At 44.1% G+C, this 22,531-nt stretch overlaps 1 protein-coding gene across 6 annotated transcripts in view; it reads right to left on the bottom strand.

Annotated features, from left to right (window-relative positions):
• The window catches only part of kar (monocarboxylate transporter 10-like protein kar), a 556,067-nt gene that overhangs the window by 179,127 nt on the left and 354,409 nt on the right, over positions 1–22,531 (bottom strand). For all 6 annotated transcript variants that reach the window (XM_067143677.2, XM_068226773.1, XM_067143674.2 and 3 more), the window contains one exon: positions 1,027–1,178. In XM_067143677.2, coding sequence (XP_066999778.2) covers positions 1,027–1,178 — 152 coding nt within the window. The remainder of the gene's footprint in view (positions 1–1,026; positions 1,179–22,531) is intronic.

Below are 22,531 nucleotides of genomic sequence, written 5' to 3'. Positions count from 1 at the left end.
TTTTTGGGAAGGCGCTCTCTGGGATCATTGCTCAACACCTAAATATCTAGGGGTGACTCTGGATCGTGCACTCATGTATGAACAACATTGTCTTAAAACGAAAAGCAAATTATCTGCGCGAAATTCCATTCTTCGCAAGTTATGCGGTACCAGCTGGGGAATTCAAGCTCAAACAATGAGAACTACTGCTTTAGCACTGAGCTACTCTGCAGCAGAATATGCAGGCCCTGTTTGGTATAGATCATGTCATGCCAAACAGGTGGATATTCCTTTAAATGAAACTTGCCGGCTTATAACAGGTTGCCTAAGGTCTACACCTTGTGATAAGGTATATTGCTTGGTTGGCATTGCTCCCCCAGATATTAGACGTGAAGTAGCTGCCAAACATGAAAAATCTAAAGTAGACATTTCACAAACACATTCATTACATGATTATCAACCGGCTCAACAACGATTGAAATCGAGGAGAAGTTTTCTTCATTCTACTGAGTGCCTTTCGGAGTCACCTCAATCTTCAAGACTAACTTCCTGGAGATCCAGAAACCTTCATCTGAATGGATGGATGGATCCATCTGAAATTCTTCCAGCCGATTATGAGGAGTCGTAGTCTACATGGAAGAGTCTGAACAGGCTACGGTCTGGGGTCGGTCGATCTAAGAACAATATGAAGAAGTGGGGTCTATCTGAAGAGTCAACCCTCTGTGTCTGCGAAGAAGAACAAACTATGGCGCACCTCCTTAATTGCAACTCCTGCCCTCTAGTTTGCACCATGCAAGATTTAGTGAAGGCCACACCAAATGGTCGAGATCTTGCTAAATTCTGGTCCGATATGACATAATTGTTACTTTGAATGTACCCCTGGTATGTTTTTTACCAGTTAGGCCTATTTAATTATTTTTCATTCTTAACTAATAATTTATATGATGTACTGCTTCTGATACGAATAAATAAATAAATAAATTTTACCGCCCTTCAGAAAAAAACCAGCAAACCGAAAGTAACTTAGGTTGAGGACACAGCACTTACCGAATCCGTCAACTTGGAGGAGAGGAACATCCCGATGGCAGCGAGGAGGCCCCCGACGAACGTCGTCAATCTGATCCCAAACCTGTCGGTGAGGATCCCAGCGACGGGTGACAGAAAGAAGGTAGTGCCAATGGTGAGAGCACCGACCACAGCTGAAACAAACAATGAAGATTCGACTGAGGAGATCGATCCGGCTAAATTTGACGATAAGGAGAGAAAGGACTTGTTCAGTTGGTTCTTGAGGGACGTGTAGACGGTAAGAGCGGTACAGGTAGATGTACAGTAGTAGTAGTAACGTAGAACGGGCATCAACCAAACGTGGCAACATCGGTTGGCTGACGGCGTCTTCTTTTGTTGGACAAGCCCGACAACCGTTCAGCACGTGACTCGTTTCATGGTGCCAATAGTGTTGTGTACTCAATGATAACAAAGTGCAATACCAAGACAATACTGCTGAGCACAGTTGGCTCACAAAACTATTTTATTTCATAGGTATGCCATCAAACAGTGGTTCTCCCTCTCAATCACTGTTTTCGTCATGGCTGATATGCTATAGAAATTGGTGTAACTAATTCTATTTCTTAGACTGTCTTCTCTCAATTATTTCTTAAGTTTATGGGAGTCTTCGTTTTAATTTGATATCTTCTGTGGCTGGTTTGTGGTCTTTGGTCGGTACACTGTCATCCTTCAAGTGTCGGCCTCTCTCTTACTCTGACCAATCAACGTCCGAGGCAGCCATCTTGTAAACGGGGTGACTCGCTTGTGTTTTGTGATGGAGAACAGACGCTTAGGGAGTTCTCGCCGCGTCCTGGCTTCGAGCAATATCATGGACTACGGATAAATGCTCTTGCTTACGAGGTTTGACCTCCCAAACCCTCTGGATATCCATTCATTATCCTCGTAAATTTATTCATTGTGGTTTTGATTTGGAAGCTTCGTCTGGTAAGGAACTACATAGCTAGGCCATGTTGAACCTTTCCACTGATGCACCTCATACCGTAAGTGATCAACATGTCTTATAATCTTGGAAAAATCATCACTGGAAGTGAACTCCTAAGTTTCAAGAACTTATTTCTACCATACAAAGTTTTTAAACGCGTTAGAAATTAATAAGCAGCAAACACGTGGAAAAACTTTAACTCCGACATTTTGTACGGTATTAGTATAAAATTGGCTTGAAAAGGTTGTATAATCTACCTGGTTATTTAATGAAAACTTGACTGATTGTCATCTTAAAGAGTATTCAGCGATATTTTGGTAAAATTTATATATTCAAAATTTTTATTATTAATGTTAAATGAGGCTACTCATCCTCTGGTTCTCATATAATAAGCACTTATGGAATGTTGATACAGTGGGAGTTCCGGCAAGGATTATTGTTTTCGGTGTCTGGTTTAATACTAGTTTCATTTCTTGCTCCTTATATTTTAATTAAATTAAATTTCATATTTTTGTTTGTTTTGCGATTCTGGTGTGAGCCTTAGCATTTGTTTTCCTCCATGTTGCGTACTATTGTTGGCCCACCAATGGGATTGGTCCCCATGTTAATGACTGTGATGGTGGTTACCTTGGTGATGATGATTGTTTTGTGTAGTGAAAGATTTTTATGGTGGACAGTCCAGTTGTGTGATACTGTTTCCATGGTATTGTTTTGACCCTTGATGGTATAATTTGTTAATTGGTGTCCACATTAAGGTTTAATTGTTTTTCCTTCCCCTGTGTGTTGGGGTAACTACCTTTTCTTTTCTTAAGTACCTTGCTAAGGAAGTTATCCCTTGCAGGATCTCCCGATACCCTATCGAGGAAGAGAGCAAGCAGCTCTCTAAAGTTGGTAAACGAATTGCTATTGGCTTTACGTCGCACCGACACAGATAGGTCTTATGGCGACGATGGGACAGGAAAGGGCTAGGACTATGAAGGAAGCGGCCGTGGCCTGAATTAAGGTACAGCCCCAGCACTTGCCTGGTGTAAAAAGGGGAAACCACGGAAAACCATCCTCAGGGCTGCCGAGAGTGGTGAGCGAACCCACTATCTCCCTAATACTGGATACTGGCCGCACTTAAGCGACTGCAGCTATCGAGCTCGGTCGACTAATTAACTATCAAAGGTGATACCGTATTAAAATTTTTAGTGGTTAATATTCCTCAAGTGGAAAAAGGTTTGAGACAGGCTTTCTGTCTTGTAAATAAGGTAATATTTTGTTGATTCATTTAATTTATTTAGTATTGTTTAAAACTTTGAGGTTAAATCTTAACCAATGTATCTTTAATTTTTTGAAAAACGAGCATAATGTTTAAATATTGTTAAACCTTCCTATTTGAAATGCTGAAATTAAATTCTTCTTGTTTCCAGGAGAATTTGTCTTGTTTCTGCTCTTGACAATTTGATACCCTGACAGGCTGGGTTTTGATGTTTTTCCTACCATCTGGAGGTAAGTTTTTATCTTGTTCTATGTTTATGTCATGTTTTGGGTGTGTAGGTTGTGTGTCGCTCGTTGGTTATGAACGGTGCAGTAAGTACTAACTGTTAGCTGTTCAACCACAGTCATTGGTACTGATTCAAAGTGGTCTTCTTCCATGAACGAACTGTTCATCATCACATTCTGGCAGATCAAGAGAAAAACCAGACAAAGAAAAGAAGTAGAGACGCAGAGGTGCCGGAATTTTGTCCCGCAAGGGTTCTTCTACGTGCCAGTTAATCTACCGACACGAGGCTGACTATTTGAGCACCTTCAAATACCACCGGACTGTGCCAGGATCGGGGTCAGAAGACCTGCGCCTCAATCGTTTGAACCACTTAGACCGACAATTTTTCTGTGCATGGATACAGCAAAGCAGCCACACTGCATAGCACTCCAGAGGACATGACCTTAACAAAGGCGTTACGTTTTCTAATGGACGTGAAAAAAATTACCAATAAAAATTTTCTGTATTGTTTAGTTACATGACAAGGAATGAGTGTAACAATGTGCGGAATGTAACTCGCTGTCCTATCATATGTTGCTTAAAAATAAAAACAAGCAGTGCAAACATAACAGAAGTTTGTTATTTTAACTCAGACTACATGTTAGGCCTCGTTTAATGCTCATGTTTTGGTTGGTTAACATTGTAAAATGCTGTCGTATATCAACGTTATTTGTTCTTATATAGACAACTCCGCCTCCTCAGCGCTGCAGAACAGAGGAAACATGGGCAAACATTCCTACGCGCTTCAGTGATGATGACTCAAAACTACCGAGCAGATTTTGAAGACATTTTTATTCCTTCAAAGATTCCTCATTCAATTAAAAATATGTCGCTCAGCGACCGCGGAATATCGTAGTAATTGGTGTACATACGTTAAAAATGCGTACTTCCGGAATTGAGAACCTTCTCATTTTTTGTAGAAGTCGGTTAAACATACGAATTCGATTAGCAAATGGGACAGATGGCACTGACATAGCAGATAAAAGGTGAACGAAACCGTAAGCTGCTACAGTGACGGCACTCGTTCATATTCAGAACCGCGAGTCAAATAGGCTAGTTGTGTTTGGACAGTTCAATCCACACGGTGACGTCACACCTTAACCTCACGATAACGTAACCGGCTGCCTTCTAACGCAAGTCTGGGTGACCTTAGGGTTTCAGAGCTGAACTAGAGTATAGGCTTAACCTCACTCTAGGTAAGAGTGTAGGCTTAACCTCACGCTAACCTAACCGGCTGCCTTCCAACGCAAGTCTGGGTGACCTTAGGATTTCAGAGCTGAGCTAGAGTATAGGCTTAACCTCACTCTACGTAAGAGTGTAGGCTTAACCTCACACTAACCTAACCGGCTGCCTTCTAACGCAAGTCTGGGTGACCTTAGGGTTGCAGAGCTGAGCTAGAGTATAGGATTAACCTCACTCTAGGTAAGAGTGTAGGCTTAACCTCACGCTACGTTAACCTAACCAACTGCCCTTGCCTACACCAGGCTTCCCTTTCCTACGCTGGATCGGACAAGTATGGATGACCTCGGGGCTTTAGAGCTCAACTAGAGTGTAAGAGCGCAGGCTTAACCTCACGCTGAACTAACCGGCTGACCTTCCCTACACCAGCTAGCATGTGTATAGGCTTAATTTAGCGATTTCATATTCCTAACTGACTGCCCTTCCTAACTTTTAAGGTAAGAAGTGGAACTGAATTTATTTGCAGCCAGGCTGAGTGGCTCAGAAAGTTGAAGCTCTGACCTACTAACCCCAGCTTAGCAGGTTCAATCCTAGCTCAGTTCGGTGGTATTTGAAGGTAATCAAACACGTAAAGCTCTTGTTTGTCGGGCAGGTAAAAGAACTCTTGATGAACTAAATTCTAGTAGAAATAGCATACTCGGGGTAGCTAGGCACTTTTTTGCATCGCCTGAATTTATTGATGTAAATTTGCTAGGACAGATTGTGGTTATCTGCATGCCGAACGAGATACCGGCACACACAGCTTACGGCAGGTGCACGTAAGAACACTGACGGAGCTCGCCTTCATTTGGATGGATACAGCTCAACTGAGACAATGAATACCAATGTAGAGGGAAAGGAACTAAAGCATTCTATGAGTTTGTTTTTGTAGCATATAGGCCTATATATATTTATGAATTATTATTCTGGGCTTCAACTGTGCCCGCTGAAGAACTTCGGCTACATATGTGATCTTAATGTGATGCTGACAACGTGTGTTGGCTTAACGCCGCGCTGAACTAGGCAAGATATTGATCATAATGACTGTACCGATTGGTACACCCCGACCCGGCAAGTTTAAATTGTGCGCCTAAAATAATCCCCTACAGGATAAACTCCGAACTTTAAAATGTGTATTAAATCAATGGTTCCTTGGAAGATGTCACTACGGTAAATTTTGAAGTGTTCTGAACTGTGTCTATTTCGATTCGTGTTTGTTTGCTCTGTAGCAAGAGGTGTGGACATTCTCTTCCAGATGTCACTACCAAACAAACTATGACTGTGCACCCTGGTGCGAAGTGAACGAACTGTTTTGAAGAAATTTTGTATCCCTAAGTTTGTTATTTGTTAAATTTCTTTCTTTCAATTTTTGGGTTGGCAATGTTGATCTCTTCTTCCGCCAGTTTTGAATTCTACCAATCACTAATTTTCTAAAATAATTTTCAGCCAATCATGTATATCTTCTCCAATGTTGTATGTAACTACTGCGTCCACCAATGAAACAGAGTGGGTGTGGCGTTTTTCTTTCAAGAAAGGTCTCAAAGTTTCCTTGTGGGTATAAAACTGCTGATTGTAATGGCTCGGCGCCACTTCATCGACATCTTGCTTAGTGTGTGATTATGTAGCAGGGGACGGGAAGCGCCTCCTTCTTCGGGCAGCAGTTTATCAACAAGGTAATGGCCGTTTAATAACTTTTTCTTGCTAGCTCAGCAGTTTAACCCACGGGGCGGGTTCGAACCTTTTCTCATGTAACCTACCTTGTAAAATGTAATATCTTTGTAAAACTCTATATCTTTAACCACAAATTGGGATAGGTAGTGCTTAACCCTCTCGAGCTCCCACTCATATTGTTTTGAGGTGACTACGTTTTCATAACCAATTTTCTTCTCTTCTTAAGGTAATAAAAGTTTTTCTTCTACGAGTCACCTCTCTAGTATGGGATTAGCCCTGTGTAACCGGCCGAGTGCCACCTATGTTTTAAGAAGTTTCATGTAGGAGTGCAAGCTACGCCTCCAGCCAATTTGGTATTTTAGGGCCATGTAATTAACCTGTTCTTTTCTGATAAGGCCCAGTAGATTGGGTACATGATACCCCTGTATAAATTTGTAAGTTGTGTCCGAGGGCAAGTGATGGTGAAAGTTGAGGTTGCCTTAAATAGGCGTGAGTAACTGAGAGCCTGTTAGTTCTCTCCGAATTGGATTTTTCGAGTGCCTCTACAAGGCCTGTAGGTGTTTGTTGGGAGCAAGTGCTCCTTGTATGAAGGGGTTTTCTACCCCATGAATTAAGTGTATGTAGGTAAAGCGGAGCTTGGAGCTCAGGATGTATGCCCGAGAGCTTTGTAAAATGTAGGGCTGATAGCCCAAGAGGGTAAAAAACCCCTAAAATTTTGATACCTCTATTCTTGCTGTTTACTTGTAATTGTACCTGATTTTTGGCTTTAATCATTTCTTGTTGAACTTGTTAATATTCCAAATTATATGTAAATCTTGTTCTGTTTGAAAAATATAACCTTTGTTGAAGTTTTAAATTAACTTTAAATTTCGTAGTTAGACCCATTCGCCGCCCGCACCTTCTTTCCACATCCGCTAAACCATCAAAACACGGTAACAATGACTATATGAGGTGCAGGTTTAACGTTACGCTGACTACGTGTTCATGTTTTACTTCGCAGTTGATGTGTGCTAGACTGTAAGATAGACTACTATAATTATTCTAGACGACCTCAGGGCTTTAGAGCTGCGCTTTAGAGGGACCCGGGTTCGATTCCCGGCCGGGTCGGGGATTTTAACCTTAATTAATTCCAATGGCACGGGGGATGGGTGTATGTGTTGCCTTCATCATCATTTCATCCTCATCAGGACGCTCAGGTCGCCTACGGGCGTCATATAGAAAGACCTGCACCTGGCGAGCCGAACCCGTCCTGGGATATCCCGGCACTAAAAGCCATACGACATTTCATTTTTTTCATCCTCCAAAGAGATAGTGAGAAGCAGGTGACCCTCAGAGGGATTGGTGAGGAGGAGCGCATGGTCAGCGTGAATTAAGTCAACACATAAAACCTTCCATATGGGCTATGTATAGCAGCCATCTTGCTTTGTAGCCCGAGCAAGAAGGGCAGGCGGTTAGGTTAATGCAGTGCGAGGTTATGCCGGCACTCTTAGCTGCGTCAGGTTAAGCCTACGAACATAGCCAAGGCTTCTCCATACCACCGAGGTGGTGCAAGGAAGGTTAATGCATGGTCGGTGGTGGTGGTGGTGATTATTGTTTTAAAAGGAAGTACAACTAGGCAACCATCCTCTAACGCATGGTCAACGTTGAAACACAAACACAGATATTTTACACAATACCAATCCTATTAATCATAGCGATGTCAGGTGTTTATAGACTCAATTGTAACGCATCTTATGTCGCTCAAACAGGTAGCAGCTGCCATACGCCCTGAAATACAACAGAATTTCAGCCATGGTACAGCACATGTATGTACGTAGGTGGTTTGAAAAGTTCTCGGAATGTACTAGAATTAAGTATCTTACCTCGGTGGAACTGCTTTTACTTTTCAACATAGTCTCCCTCTAGACGAATGCATGTTCCAATACCTTGATCCCATCTCGAAAATGAGATTCCTCCAGGCCTGCAAAATACCTCTCCAATTCGGCTGTCAGTTCTTCTCTTCTAGAAAATCTCCGTCCACCGAGGAAAATTTTCAGCTTGGGAAATAGATGAAAGTCTGACGGTGCCAAATCAGGTGAATAAAGTGGATGTGGAAACAATTCGTACCCCAGTTCATGTTTTGCCATGGCAATAACACTTGTGTGCGGCAGAGCGTTGTCCTGATGAAAGATGACCTTTTACCTTGCCAAACCAGGTCTTGTTTCGCGTATCTTTTTGTAGTTGGTCTAGGATGTTTGCATAGTATTACCCCGTAATTTTTTGGCCAGTAGGAAGATGATCTATCAGCAGAATGCCTTTTGCATCCCAGAAAACTGAGGCCATGACCTTTCCGACCGAACGCACTGCCTTTGCTTTCTTTGGTGGTGGTGAATCAGCATGTTTCCACTGCTTTGACTGCTGTTTTGTCTCTAGGGTATAGTAGTGGACCCAAGTTTCACCCGTAGTCACAAACTGGCGCAAAAATCTTGTTGGTTGCACTGAAAACGGGCCAGACTTTGTTCGGACATTTCCAATCTGGTGCGTTTATTGTCCAATGTCAAGAGCCGCGGCACCCATCCTGCGGATAATTTTTTCATACCCAATTCTTCGGTTAAAATATAATATACCCGTTCAGAAGACATCCCTACAGCTTCAGCAATCTCCCGCACTTTCAGTAGACAATCCTCCATGACCATTTTATGCACTTTTGCTATAAATTCTGGGGCCGTAACACTTTTTGGCCGTCCACTACGCGGATCATCATCCAAGCTCTCCCGACCAAATTTAAACTCGCTGGTCCACTTGGCAACAGTTGAAAATGAAGGAGCAGAGTCCCCCAGTGTGTTCTGAAAGTCGGCATGAATTTCCTTTGCTTCATAACTTTCTTTACAAAGTATTTAATCACTGCTCGAATCTCAGTTTTTTCCATTGTCACAAATCACTACGCGGGAACAACAACAAAGAGTCGTCACTACCACACTCCTGCAGCTAGAGCACTGACGCGCTACGTGTTCACTCACAAAGGATGTGTGATTATTGCGTGGGAACCTTGTTGCTCTAACACTGACATCTAGCGGTGATTCCGAGAACTTTTCAAACCGTCTTCGTATATTCAGTCTTCAGCGCTAAGGCTGGTTGGATCCTCAACAGCTCGGCCATCAGCTGTTATAGATGGCCTAGGCATTACTGAAGAGGCGTACTAGGGAAATGAGGAGTGAGGTAGTTTCCCGTTGCTTTCCTCACCGATCCAGAAGTTGCTATTACATATCAGTCTGCCAAGCCCACCGAAATAAGTTACTAAGCATAAGCTCACTAATATCAAATAAGACATGAACATTCTCAAAGTTATACAATAAGGCATCCCTGCTCAATATCACGGAAAATTGTTTTATCCACCTGGAACAGTTTTTAATCCTTACTTCAATCTAAATAAAATTTCAGAGAAACATTTTATTTGACCTTTTAATTCCTATATTTTGAATCATGTCTTAGATAACAAGAATTAATTATTTTATAATTTCTTTTAATTCTCCTCTCAGCACCAATCTTTCTTTCCACAACCTTTTTTGCACAGGAGATAGCTCTATGTTTGAAGAATTTTCTAACATTCTCCCTCTTGATGCTCTAGAGAACTTAAAAATCTGTTATCCCACGACATTTGACATACACACGTTAAAAATGAACTTATATTCTGATTCTACCCACTGTACCAGCCCTGGCACATATGAGTTATATATTCATGAGCAAACGGCTAAGTTACGACGTACGAACAGCTGTGCGAGAGAATGTTTTCGCCCCTACTGCGCTGCGTGAGTGGGGCGTCAGCACTGCTTGCAGCTTACCTCCCCGTAGAATTCTCTCGAAACCATTTTTAAGCTTCTCACGACTGGATCAATAAATATGAGACCAACACTAAATTAAAGCCCACATTTTAAAAGTATAACCCTGCAAATATGAGATTAATCCGTCCAGTGGTTTCCAAGATGAAGTTTGGGAAGTATTACCACCCCTTCGTCACGTGACTCAGAGTGCTGCTCGCAGCCGGATATAAACCGAGGGTATAGTTAGCCCCCTCAGCAGCTCTTGCAGTGTTTCCGCTGTCTGAGGTGGGGCCACCGTCAGGTCAGCTGTGGGCTCGAGGTGAGGTGCAACCGCTGTGGTGGTGATCATTACTACACGGCCTGCGCAACACTTAGAGACGCGCCGGTGTGCGCCAACTGCTCGGGGGGCCACCCGGCCTCCCATCGCAGTTGCCCTGTCTACCGGGCCATGGCGCGGGCAGAGAGGAAGGAGGCCCGGCGCCATGACCCACCCCCTTCCAGGAGGCCCCCGCCTCGGCGGGCTTGGCCTCATTCTCCGGGATCGGAGACTGGGTACGAGGTACCCCAAGGAGGTGGAGTCGTGCGACAGGCCCTAGTGGTACTCGACGCATGGCTCCGCAGCCGGCAAGGACCGTGCTAGTCCCAGCAGTGCCCAGACGGACTGATCCCCAGGTGATGGAAAGGCAAGGAATTGGTGTATGTATTGTGCATGTTACCTGTTCCTAACTAACACAACCTCTGGTCTTTCTCCAGCCCACATCCTTGCATGTGATATCACAAGATGTCAGGTTTTACATGTAGGCTCTTTCTTCTTTCTGCCTATGTGGTTTTTCCCTGACCCTTCAATACCATACTTCAACACCATATACCTAATACAATCTCGCCTGGTAGCGTGTCTGACATGGAAACAGGCAGATACTCCTTGTATCACTTCCCACTCTTCCCTGCTATCTCTTTCTTCTTCTTAGAAATAATAGCATGTCGGAGGCCATGTAGATTGAGTCGTTGGTCACGCGGGGGGAGCGGGCTTCGGGGGGCCCCCCGGAAAAAAAAAAACAATAGCGATTATGAAAGGACGAGGTGACTGCCGAAGTGAAAGGACGTACGTGCCTCTCGCTGCGCTCTCTCTCTCCTTGCCAGGCGCTCAGTACTTCTAGTGCTAACCAGGCAGCTGCACTTATTAGTACGACTTCGGAAGAGCATTTGTCTGAGCTGAGCACTTCTCAGTGCTCGCTCTTTCTCTTTCAGAGTTTGTTACAGGAGGACCAGGATGGACAACCAGGCGGACACGATGACGACCCAGGAACGGGCGGTGGCGATCGGGCACTTGCTCCGAGATCTCTTCACCGGCATGACACCGACACCGGAGAGCAACACGGAGCCGGAGACCCCGGCACCCGAGCCGGAGCTGCCACAGGAGGAGCCGGAGATCGAGGTGGAGACGGAGCCTTACAGGGACGGGTGTGACCCCCCTAACGGCTTCTTCTTCTCCGAAGGCTACACCGACCCGGCGCACGAAGCGCTGCTCGTGTACTACAGGCCGGGGCGCCCTGTAACTTCTGAACGGGGCCTCGTCCTGGACAGAATGCGGCGCCCTCGCCGAGGAGGCAGGATCATCTCGACAACCATGGCCGTCGAGAGCTTCCTACCAGGAGGCCTCATCATCAGGCATCACGACCAGGAGCGGATGCGCGACGCAGAGAGGGAGCTTTCTTCTTTGTTCCAGGTCATCCGTCTACCAGGGAGGGACGGAGTGCCAGGGATGAACACCGGCGCAGTCAGGGCCGCGACGGAGACCAGGGAGACGCCGAGGAGGCTAAGGAATAGGGCGGTTAATACCGACCTAGTCCTGGCCACCCAGCCGGCGACCAGCGACGCCACCACGGAGGTGGGGCATGACGCCCCCTGGCGTCGCGACTGTGCGACTTCTGTGGAGGAGGACGCCCCCTGGCGTTCTGAGGCTGCTGTCCAGGCCCAGCCCGCCAGCACGTCTATCGAGCTGCAGACCTCGATGTGCGCCCCACAGGACAGGGAACGCAGTCAAGCGTTAGCAGCGACCGACGCCGCCGCCGCCAGCCAGGAGAAGGAAGAAGACGGCGACGCAGCGGAGCCATCAGCTACCCTGGGGTCACCAGGCCGGGAGGAGCGTCACCAGGACAGGCCTCTTCCCCTGCCGAGAAGACACGCCCGGGAAGAAGAAGAAGACGACGCCGGACCACGAAGCAGAAGGCGACGCCGGCCTACCAGGAGAGGGCCGCCCAGCCGCAACCCAAGACTGCTCCCAGGACAGCAGTCAACCGAGGAGCCAATCAGGAGAGGACCTCAGCGGGTAGCGGCAGTCAGGTAAAACGTCCCCCTCAGCAGCTCTTGCAGTGTTTCCGCTGTCTGAGGTGGGGCCACCGTCAAGTTAGCTGTGGACTCCAAGTGAAGTGCAACCGCTGTGGTGGTGATCACCACTACACGGCCTGCGCAACACTTAAGGAGGCGCCGGTGTGCGCCAACTGCGCGGGGGGTCACCCGGCCTCCCACCGCAGTTGCCCAGTCTACAGGGCCATGGCGCGGGCAGAGAGGAGGGAGGCCCGGCGCCATGACCCATCCCATTCCAGGAGGCCCCCGCCTCGGCGGGCTTGGCCTCATTCTCCGGGATCGGAGACTGGGTACGAGGTACCCCAAGGAGGTGGAGCCGTGCGACAGGCCCTAGTGGTACTTGACGCATGGCTCCGCAGCCGGCAAGGACCGCGCTAGTCCCAGCAGTGCCCAGACGGACTGATCCCCAGGCGATGGAATGGCGAGGAATTGGTTTATGTATTGTGCATGTTACCTGTTCCTAACTAACACAACCTCTGGTCTTTTTCCAGCCCACATCCTTGCATGTGCTATCAAAAGATGTCAGGTTTTACATGTAGGCTCTTTCTTCTTTCTGCCTATGTGGTTTTTCCCTGACCCTTCAATACCATACCTTAACACTATCCAACCAATACAAACTTTGCCGTGGTAGCGAGTCTGACTCGGAAACCGGCAGATACTCCTTGTATCACTTCCCACTCCTCCCTGCTATCTCTTTCTTCTTCTTAGAAATAATAGCTTGTCGGAGGCCATGTAGATTGAGTCGTTGGTCACGCGGGGGGAGCGGGCTTCGGGGGCCCCCCCCGAAAGAAAAAAAAAACAGCGATTATTACAGAACGACAGTATGCTCCGTGGCGCTCCGCGAAGACGTAGAAGTCACTGCGAAGACGTTCTACCGCGTCGTGGCGAATGAAATGTTATAAAATTTTCTCCGACTAAATCGTCATTGTATAATATTTACGAGTGTGTTAACCGAGTGAAGTTACAATAGAAATTGTGAATTGAAGTGCAACTGGGAATTCAAGTGTTTCATTTACCAGTTGACGATATTGTAGACTTTGTCATTTTCTGGTAATTTCGAACTTTGTCATTGACTGTGACAGTATTCTAAGACATTGTGTGTGATAAACTGAACTTCCAATTTATAACAATTTAAATGAACCTGAGAAGCATTTCTCGTATACTAGCACAATTGTGAACTGTATTAGATACTTTTCCACTAAACATTCAACAAATAACAGGGCTAAATGGGACTATTTTTCACGTATTTTCTCGAACTTTCGATTATTACCCTGAGAAACTAACTGAATGTAAAGGACTTTTTATGGCAATATTAGGTCATACGAACTCGTGTCATGCAAATTCAGTCATAAAAACATCTTAATCTATGAACATTAGTATTCCAGAGACTGTCATAAGAGCATTTTTTCGAGTGTTTCATACACTGTGATGATTATTCTACGGACATAATCAGTGACTATTATGAACTGTGACAGTGTTATAAACTGTGTGTGTGAAAACTGTGTTTTCCAGTTTGAAAACGACTGTAGGTCATTAACTTGACTTACGAATCATACTATAGCCTGTGATATTCTAAGGCCCGGTTTCTTCAACGAATGTTAAGTGTTAACACTGCTGTTAAGGAGACTTAACACACAATTTAACAAAATGGTCGTCTCATCAAAAATTGTTAACTCTAACAATTGTTAAATCTTGTGTTAAATTAACCTAGCAGCACCCCTGTGTTAAACCTCTTAACAGTTGCTAAAATTTCAAAATGGAGACATGTAGAAGACGTAAGTTTGAAGCTTTACTGCTGTATGAGGACTATTTATAAACTGAAGAAGGAAAAGGACGACCCATACTAAGAAATAACGACCTTTTAGAATTGTCAGAAGAAAGATTTCGAATTACCGAAGCCATAATGAACAAGGTCGTCGTCGTCTGTTTACCCTCCAGGTTCGGTTTTTCCCTCGGACTTAGCGAGGGATCCCACCTCTACCGCCTCAAGGGCAGTGTCCTGGAGCTTCAGACTCTTGGTCGGGGGATACAACTGGGGAGTATGACCAGTACCTCGCCGAGGCGGCCTCACCTGCTATGCTGAACAGGGGCCTTGTGGAGGGATGGGAAGATTGGAAGGGATAGGCAAGGAAGAGGGAAGGAAGCGGCCGTGGCCTTAAGTTAGGTACCATCCCGGCATTCGCCTGGAGGAGAAGTGGGAAACCACGGAAAACCACTTCCAGGATGGCTGAGGTGGGAATCGAACCCACCTCTACTCGGACCCCGTTCCAGCCCTCGTACCACTTTTCAAATTTCGTGGCAGAGCCGGGAATCGAACCCGGGCCTCCGGGGGTGGCAGCTAATCACGCTAACCACTACACCACAGAGGCGGCCAATGAACAAGGTACTAGACGATATATGTTAGAGTTTCCAACAGATTGCAACTTACCAATCTCTCCAGTGCAGCAGTTGCTTATAGATTTTACAAGCATGTGTCAGACCCTGCGTCCAATCGATTTAAACTAGCTTAATGTACCTGGTAGGGGACACTCAACAGTAACTCGTGTAGAAGGGTTTGGGTCAATACCGTACAGTATCGTTTTCGAAATAAATGAGGACAAATGTCATGAGGCAGAATCCGCTTCGGACCACGTGGAGGTGATACAACACTAAAATGCGAACACATTCAATTTGAACTTGTTAGGTCCACAAGCTAATAATTTCCGAAAAAATTACGAATTCCCGATTGTAAAGCACCGCGTATATACTTGAAAAGTTGCGCACTAGTCAAAAGTAGCAGTGGCCGAGTGGTCATCGTACGTGTCTACGAACCACGACGATGAGAGTTCGAGTCTCGCGTTAGATTACTTTTTTTAAATACAAATTTAATTAATTAGTTCAGGGAATGTGAAGGTAAAAATGCGAATAAAAGTAATGATCAAATTGCAGTGGAGCTTTATTTCCTACCTCAAATTAATATAGTCCGCCTCTGTGGTGAAGTGGCTAGCGTGATTAGCTGCCACATCCGGAGGTTCGGGTTCGATTCCTGGCTCTGCCACGAAATTTGAAAAGTGGTATACGGTCAACTGACTAGAGGAGGGTTCGATTCCCACCTCAGCCATCCTCGAAGTGGGATCCCACTTCTCCTCCAGGCAAATGCCGGGATGGTACCTAACTTAAGGCCACGGCCGCTTCCTTCCCTGTCCCATCCAATCTTCTCTCCAAAAGGCCCCCGTTCAGCATAGCAGGCGTACTGATCATTCTCCCCAATTGTATCCCTCGCTGAGTCCGAGGGAAAAACCGACCCTGGAGGATAAACAGATTAAGAAGAAATTACTATATATCCCGGCATTCGCCTGGAGAAGTGGGAAACCACGGAAAACCACTACTCAGCTGACCTCCCGAGGCTGAGTGGACCCCGTTCTAGCCCTCGTACCACTTTTAAAATTTCGTGGCAGAGCCGGGAATCGAACCCGGCCCTCCAGGGGTGGCAGCTAATCACGCTAACCACTACACCACAGAGGCGGACGCAATATTTTTGTTCCAAATTTTAAATAACGTTCCATGAAACGAGACTCGAACTCGCGTCTACGACGCTCGCAGACAAGTACGATGACCATTATGCCACAACTCCTAAGTATATACGCCTTCCATTGGAATCGGGGATTCATCAATTTTTCAGAAGTTATTAGGTTTCGGACCTTACATGTTTAAGTAAAATTTGTTCGCCTTCGTCCGACGCGGAGGTTTGTAATGACATCTGACCTCGAGACACTTTCCATGTAGGCCTAATTGTAGGGGCAAAAGATCTTCATAGGTCGACGTCCGGAACAAATAGTATTTTTTTAAAAGAGAAAAGGCCTAATTGTAGGCGACTATGTTCACGAGGGCAAGGAAAGGGTGTGTAGAATTCACATTATTTTCCCCGCAATAAAAGAATGCCCGAAAATCATTCAAAACATATCAATTATCACATTTTCCCGGTGATGTAGGAACCTTAGACTGCACTCCTACAAGAATAGGCTATATCGAATGTTGTGATATAACAGTCCGTTATTTCATTTTTTAAGCACACTCACATAATTTTAGATTAAAACTATAACAACATTTGTCTCGCATTCATCATAACGCTGTTGTTGCCTCTTACTTGACATGTTTACTTCTTAGCGGTCTCCGCTAACCATAACCTATAATAATGTCAACCATGTGTCTGTGTGACAAAATACTATTTCAACACGCCACTAGGAGCACTATATGTAAAGAAACAAAAGACGCTCACTGCCTAACGCGTTCAGAAATCTTACGGAAATGTGTTAATTTGTCTTTAACAATTGTTTCGTAACAAATGTTGGAAATATGTTCGTGAAACAGGGTACTTTTAAACGAAGTGTTAAATTAATAACAATTGTTAGTTAACATTTGTTAAGCAAAATTTAACATAGAGTTGAAGAAACCGGGCCTAAGTCACGTATTCAACATCGTAAGACAAAAGTGAGAATACGAACTGGACATTAAGACTTGTGCCAGTGTATAATACCAATCTTAATGATAATTGAGAGCTGTATAGTCCATTATTTTGTGCCAGCTGAACATTCCGTGTTCCGACATTATCTTTAAAAGAACATTGGAAAACTTGGCGAAGTGTCGTAAGATTGTACTGCGTAGAACGTCGTTTCCAGCGAGGTATTAACGTGGTTTCTTCGACCATGGCACCCAGCGAGGGACGTCGACGAGGGATAATAACGTGGTGTCTTCATTGAACGGACTTGTCACGTTGATGGTGCTGAGTTCGAGTCTTGGCTGCACGCTGCAGAGAGTTCCAGTCACCAAGCCGCAGGGCAGTACTTCTCCGAATCCTTATAAGCAGATTACAGGGATATAAGTGAGAGTAATTCCACTTAGACACTAACTGACTTTTAACAAAGCACTCAGTTAATAATAGTGCTCCATCCAACAACAGAAAAGTGCTTCGTGTGAATTTCACCTTGCTATTCCTAATAATTCAACAAGACTTCATGTCTTGCTTTTGAACTGTAAATTCCTCTTTAAAATCTTTTATAACTTGAAGTAATTTCACGTAGATGAACTATTGTATTTTCTTATAACATCAACTTAGATGAACTGTAGGGGTATGCAGCAGGTGATCAAATACTTTTTCTTGAACTATCAACTTATTCATGGAAGTGTGTGTAAATATTATGTTTCAGAATCTTAGAAAAACTGTAGGTTTGGACTTGATTTTCACGCAACCTAGAAATTTGGTTAAATGAAATTCTATGTGCAAAGTGTTTTGGTATTTAAATCCATCTAAGAGATCTGGTAGGATGTTTACGATCTCATAAAAGTGATATTTATTTTGGACATCTTTTATCAAGTGAATCTCTCAGAATACAACAGCTCCGATATTTTATTTTTGTATTTTGAAAATATTGATTGAAAATGTAATTTTGACGACTCAACTGCAGTCTGATTTACATGAATATTTTAATAAATATTGTCAAAAAAGATTGTACCATCTATTATTCGCCCTACGAAATTATCTATCTCTGTACCTGCTCCAATAAGTAACCGCACACTACCTGAGATCCTTCCCATAATCATTTCCTGGTACACTAAAAAAATACCAGTTTGTAGGAAATAATTCGGCCGCTCAATAAAAATGAACTCAAGGACGTATTCAAAGAAGCGTATAAATTATTTTGTTTAATACTTACCATACCCTCTACCAATTCCTCAGTAGAAAGAAACTTTTCGTGACTTAAGCGGATATAAACCTATATACGTAAGGAATTCAACATCCCAGGAGAGGTTGGCTCCGCTGGCAACCATATCCCCGGAGAAGTCAAGGTAAGTGCATGAAAATTAAACAGTGCATATTTGTAGACCAATATCTTCCCAAAACATCACCCCGATACCTCATTTCCTCCTAGCTAGCGCGAGTTGGGCTGCACCAAACTTACACACCACTGGTCGGAGGAAGAAGGAGATAAGAAAATGGAAATAATAGATGGAAAAAAAGAAGAGAACCCGCTAACATGGTTGGAACTTGAAAGCGCAGTGAAAGCAATGACCAAAGGTAAAGCAAGTGGAGAAGACGAATTCATTGCTGATATGATAAAGTTAGCAGGAAGCATTGGACTACAGTGGCTATACAGAGCCCTCAGTGCCTGGAAGGATGAAAGGACACCTAAAGATTGGCAACAAGGAAGCATTGTGCCACTGTTCAAAAAAGGAAATAGGAAGAAATGTGAACATTATAGAGGTATAACTCTATTATCACATGGGCTAAACATAATGGAAAAAGTCATAGACAAAAGACTGGGGGATATAATAGAAACAGAGTAAGAGGAAGAACAGGCAGTAGAAATTAAATTTTTAAGAACATCGGTTAAAAAGACAAGAAGAGATAGAATTCAAGATATTAAAATAAGAGAAGAGCTAAACATAGAACCGTTAGTACAGAAAACAAGACTGAGATGGCTCGGACATGTAAAAAGAATGGGAAAGGAACGGGTAGCAAGAAGGGAATTGGAAAGAAAAGTTAAGGGAAAGGGACCAGTTGGAAGTCCAAGAAGAAGGTGGATGGATCAGATTTGGAAGGACATTAGAGAAGCTGGGTTGGATGTGGCGGAAGTAATGGAGCAGGAAAAGTGGAAGGACAGAAAAGAGTGGAGGACGCTCAGGCGACTGGAGTGGGACATTGATGATGATGTTGTAGTTCTTCATGTCTCTGTAGTTTATACACTTAGCTTTACACTTCGGCACCCGCAGTGAGTAGCACAGATAGATAAGATCGTGTGTAGAGATACCGTCCGTGCTTTATAGCCTTATGGGGATCATTTGTCACTAAGTAGTCAATTAGAGTGTGGGTTGAGCCGTTACGTGCGTGTACGTGATTAGTTGCGTCTAATGGTAAGATGGTCATGTCCATTGAAATAAACAGTCTGCGAATTCGGTCCGAGTCACTAGTCTGAGTCAGGAGATTTATGTTAAAATCACCGAGGATTATGATGTGTTCGTAACCTGGTATTAGTTTCGGCAGATCCGCTTCAAGTGCGTCTATATTACTTACGTTGGGTGGCTTATATACTACTACTATTAACACTTTCTGGTGGTTGACAATCGCCTCAAGGAACATATATTCAGTATGCGGGGTGTCATTAGGGGAAGATTTACACATTATTTTGCTCTTAATGTCGTCTCTACAGTACACTGAAACACCGCCGCCTCGGTCATTCCTGTATAAAGTATACCCATCAATTGTTACAAGCGCGTAACTGATACCGTTAGTCAACCAACTTTCACTCAGACCGATTAAATGCATATTTGTATCAGTAATTATAGAATGGACTTCGTCAAAGTGACTTAAAAGTGATAAACAGTTAATGTGGCAACATTGCAGGGTTCTAGGAAACTGCGACAAGGCACGTTTCAATAGGATTCCTGTGGACTCAGGTTGGGGTAGGGGAGCTACTGGTAATTGTGAAAGAGAGTTGTCATTGTCTTGGAATACGTCCGGGTCAATGGCATGCATCCGCTACAAGCACGGGCCCATTAGTCTTAGCCGTTATCATGCATAACTAAAGAAACACTTGCTGAGAATTTCCTAGGTACATTCGCTGACTCAATTCGCACACACTCAGACACACACATGAAAACTACTGAACATTTTAAGACTTAAACCTTAATTCACTGTTACAGCTGCTGAGTTTAGTGTTCTACAGTGTTCACCTACAGTACTAATATATTATTTCCTTCCATTATTTAGTAACACCACTATGCGTCCTTCAACTGTCAATACCCACTTATGCCCTAGGATATACCTAGCTCTGTTTGGAATCTGTTTCCGGATACTCGTCAGCGATTCAGTTAATATAAATTTAGATCCTTTGAGAAGTTTTTTAACTCTCCAAACCCGGTTACGATCTTGAAACCTAAGGTATTTCACAATTATCGTTCGTTTTCCCGTCACTACGGCTTCAGCTGTTGTACGTTTCCGCTCACCAAGCCTGGGGCAGTGGTCAATGTCTACTAGTGAGATGTCCAGTTGTAGCTTATCCCTGATGAAGCCCGTAACTTTCTTATACACGACATCAGGTACCGTGCAGTAGGAGGCAGTTACAACGGCTATACTGAGCCAAATCGTCAATGATTTCTTAATGACGGATTAGAGTCTCGTCCATCGTCGATATCTTAGTCCTTAGTTCGGCAATTTGAGTGGTCACTTGGTCCTTGAAGATTTCAAAGTCGGCAGCAAGGCTCTGTATTTCTTGTCGTGGGTTGGTAGTAGTGTCGCCAGCACCGGTGGTCGCTGCTGCTAGTCGAGCTTGGAAGTCACTCAGTTGACTTTCAAAGACAGTGATTCTTTGATTAACTTCCTTAAGTGTCATGTTTTAGTAATATATTTCAACTAGAACACTGTACAAATGTTGTCAGTGACAGAGTTCGTACTTAGATATGGTTGTTCTTGCTGTTTTCGCAGGATCACATAAATATCATTGTTAATAAAGGGTACAGATCTCTGCACATGGTTATGAGGGTGTTTAGGGGTTGTAGTAAGGATGTAAAGGAGAGAGCATATAAGTTTCTGGTAAGACCCTATCTAGAGTATGGTTCCAGTGTATGGGGCCCTCACCAAGATTACTTAATTCAAGAACTGGAAAAAATCCAAAGAAAAGCAGCTCGATTTGTTCTGGGTGATTTCCGACAAAAGAGTAGCGTTACAAAAATGTTGCAAAGTTTGGGCTGGGAAGACTTGGGAGAAAGTAGACGAGCTGCTCGACTAAGTGGTATGTTCCGAGCTGGAAGTGGAGGGATGGCGTGGAATGACATCACTAGACGAATATGTTTGAGTGATGTCTTTAAAAGTAGGAAAGATCACAATATGAAGATAAAGTTGGAATTCAAGAGAACAAATTAGGGCAAATATTCGTTTATGGGAAGGGGAGTTAGGGATTGGCATAACTTAGCAAGGGAGATGTTCAATAGAATCTTTTGCGATCATTTAAGAAAAGGCAAGGGAATCTGCCACCTGGGCGACTGCAGACCAGTAGTGACTGATTGATACTGCGAGCGCTGCACCGGCCACCATGTTGAAGATCCTGGCTCAGTCCGGCATCTCAGCGTCTACGAAAACCGGCAAAAAGTAGTTAGTGGGTAGAAAAACAATATTATTAGTATTACAATCCTGTAACTTACATCATCCGTACAGTATCTCAGGGACAATGCCTTGAGGAACTCCCCTCTTAAGGGTTGTGCACCCTCGCACTATATGTAGAAGTGAGAGATATTATTGGCAGTATACGATTTATTATTATTATTATTATCATCATCAGTATTTCAGTCGTATATTTAGTCATTAATATTTGTAAGCTGGAAGGTCTCCATATGTTGTATGAGTAATTTGTTTTGTACAACGGCTGGGAAAACATTGCTATATTGAACTTGGAAACTTTGCATGAATCATGTGAATAGCCCAGAATCACATGAGCTTGTTGTTGTACTCGGAAAGTTCTGTGACTCATGTGGAACACCCCAGAGTTTGTTAATGTGTTGGGAGCAAGGAGAAGTCCAGGGCGTGGTCTTGACAGGAGGATTTACCATGATTGGCTGGCCAGAATCAATCTCGGCGTATCATGTGAGAGCTGTGGTCTTTATATACTTCGACATCACAGCGGAAGTCAACCACATACATTGTACGGGAAGGAAGTAGTGCGGACACACTGTACGGGAAGGACACACGATACGGGAGTGAAACTGGATATACGGTACTGGAGTGACACTGCTGTACTATACTGGACTGGAGCGTTGTCTGTGCTTACGCATTAAGAATTGTAGCACTTGTGGTGGTTTGGCATTATATGTTGGTGAAAGCTATCTCAGACTTTCCACAATTTATGTTCAGGAACGACAAGCGTCTGTTGCTCAAATGTATGCATCTTTACAACAAGTGTTGAAGTCAGTGAACACAGTATCTGTGTGATATAATAATTGCCGATTATGAGA

Source organism: Anabrus simplex, chromosome 3 (genome assembly GCF_040414725.1).
Source record: "Anabrus simplex isolate iqAnaSimp1 chromosome 3, ASM4041472v1, whole genome shotgun sequence".
NCBI lineage: Eukaryota > Metazoa > Arthropoda > Insecta > Orthoptera > Tettigoniidae > Anabrus > Anabrus simplex.
This window is presented reverse-complemented; position numbering and strand designations above follow the sequence as displayed.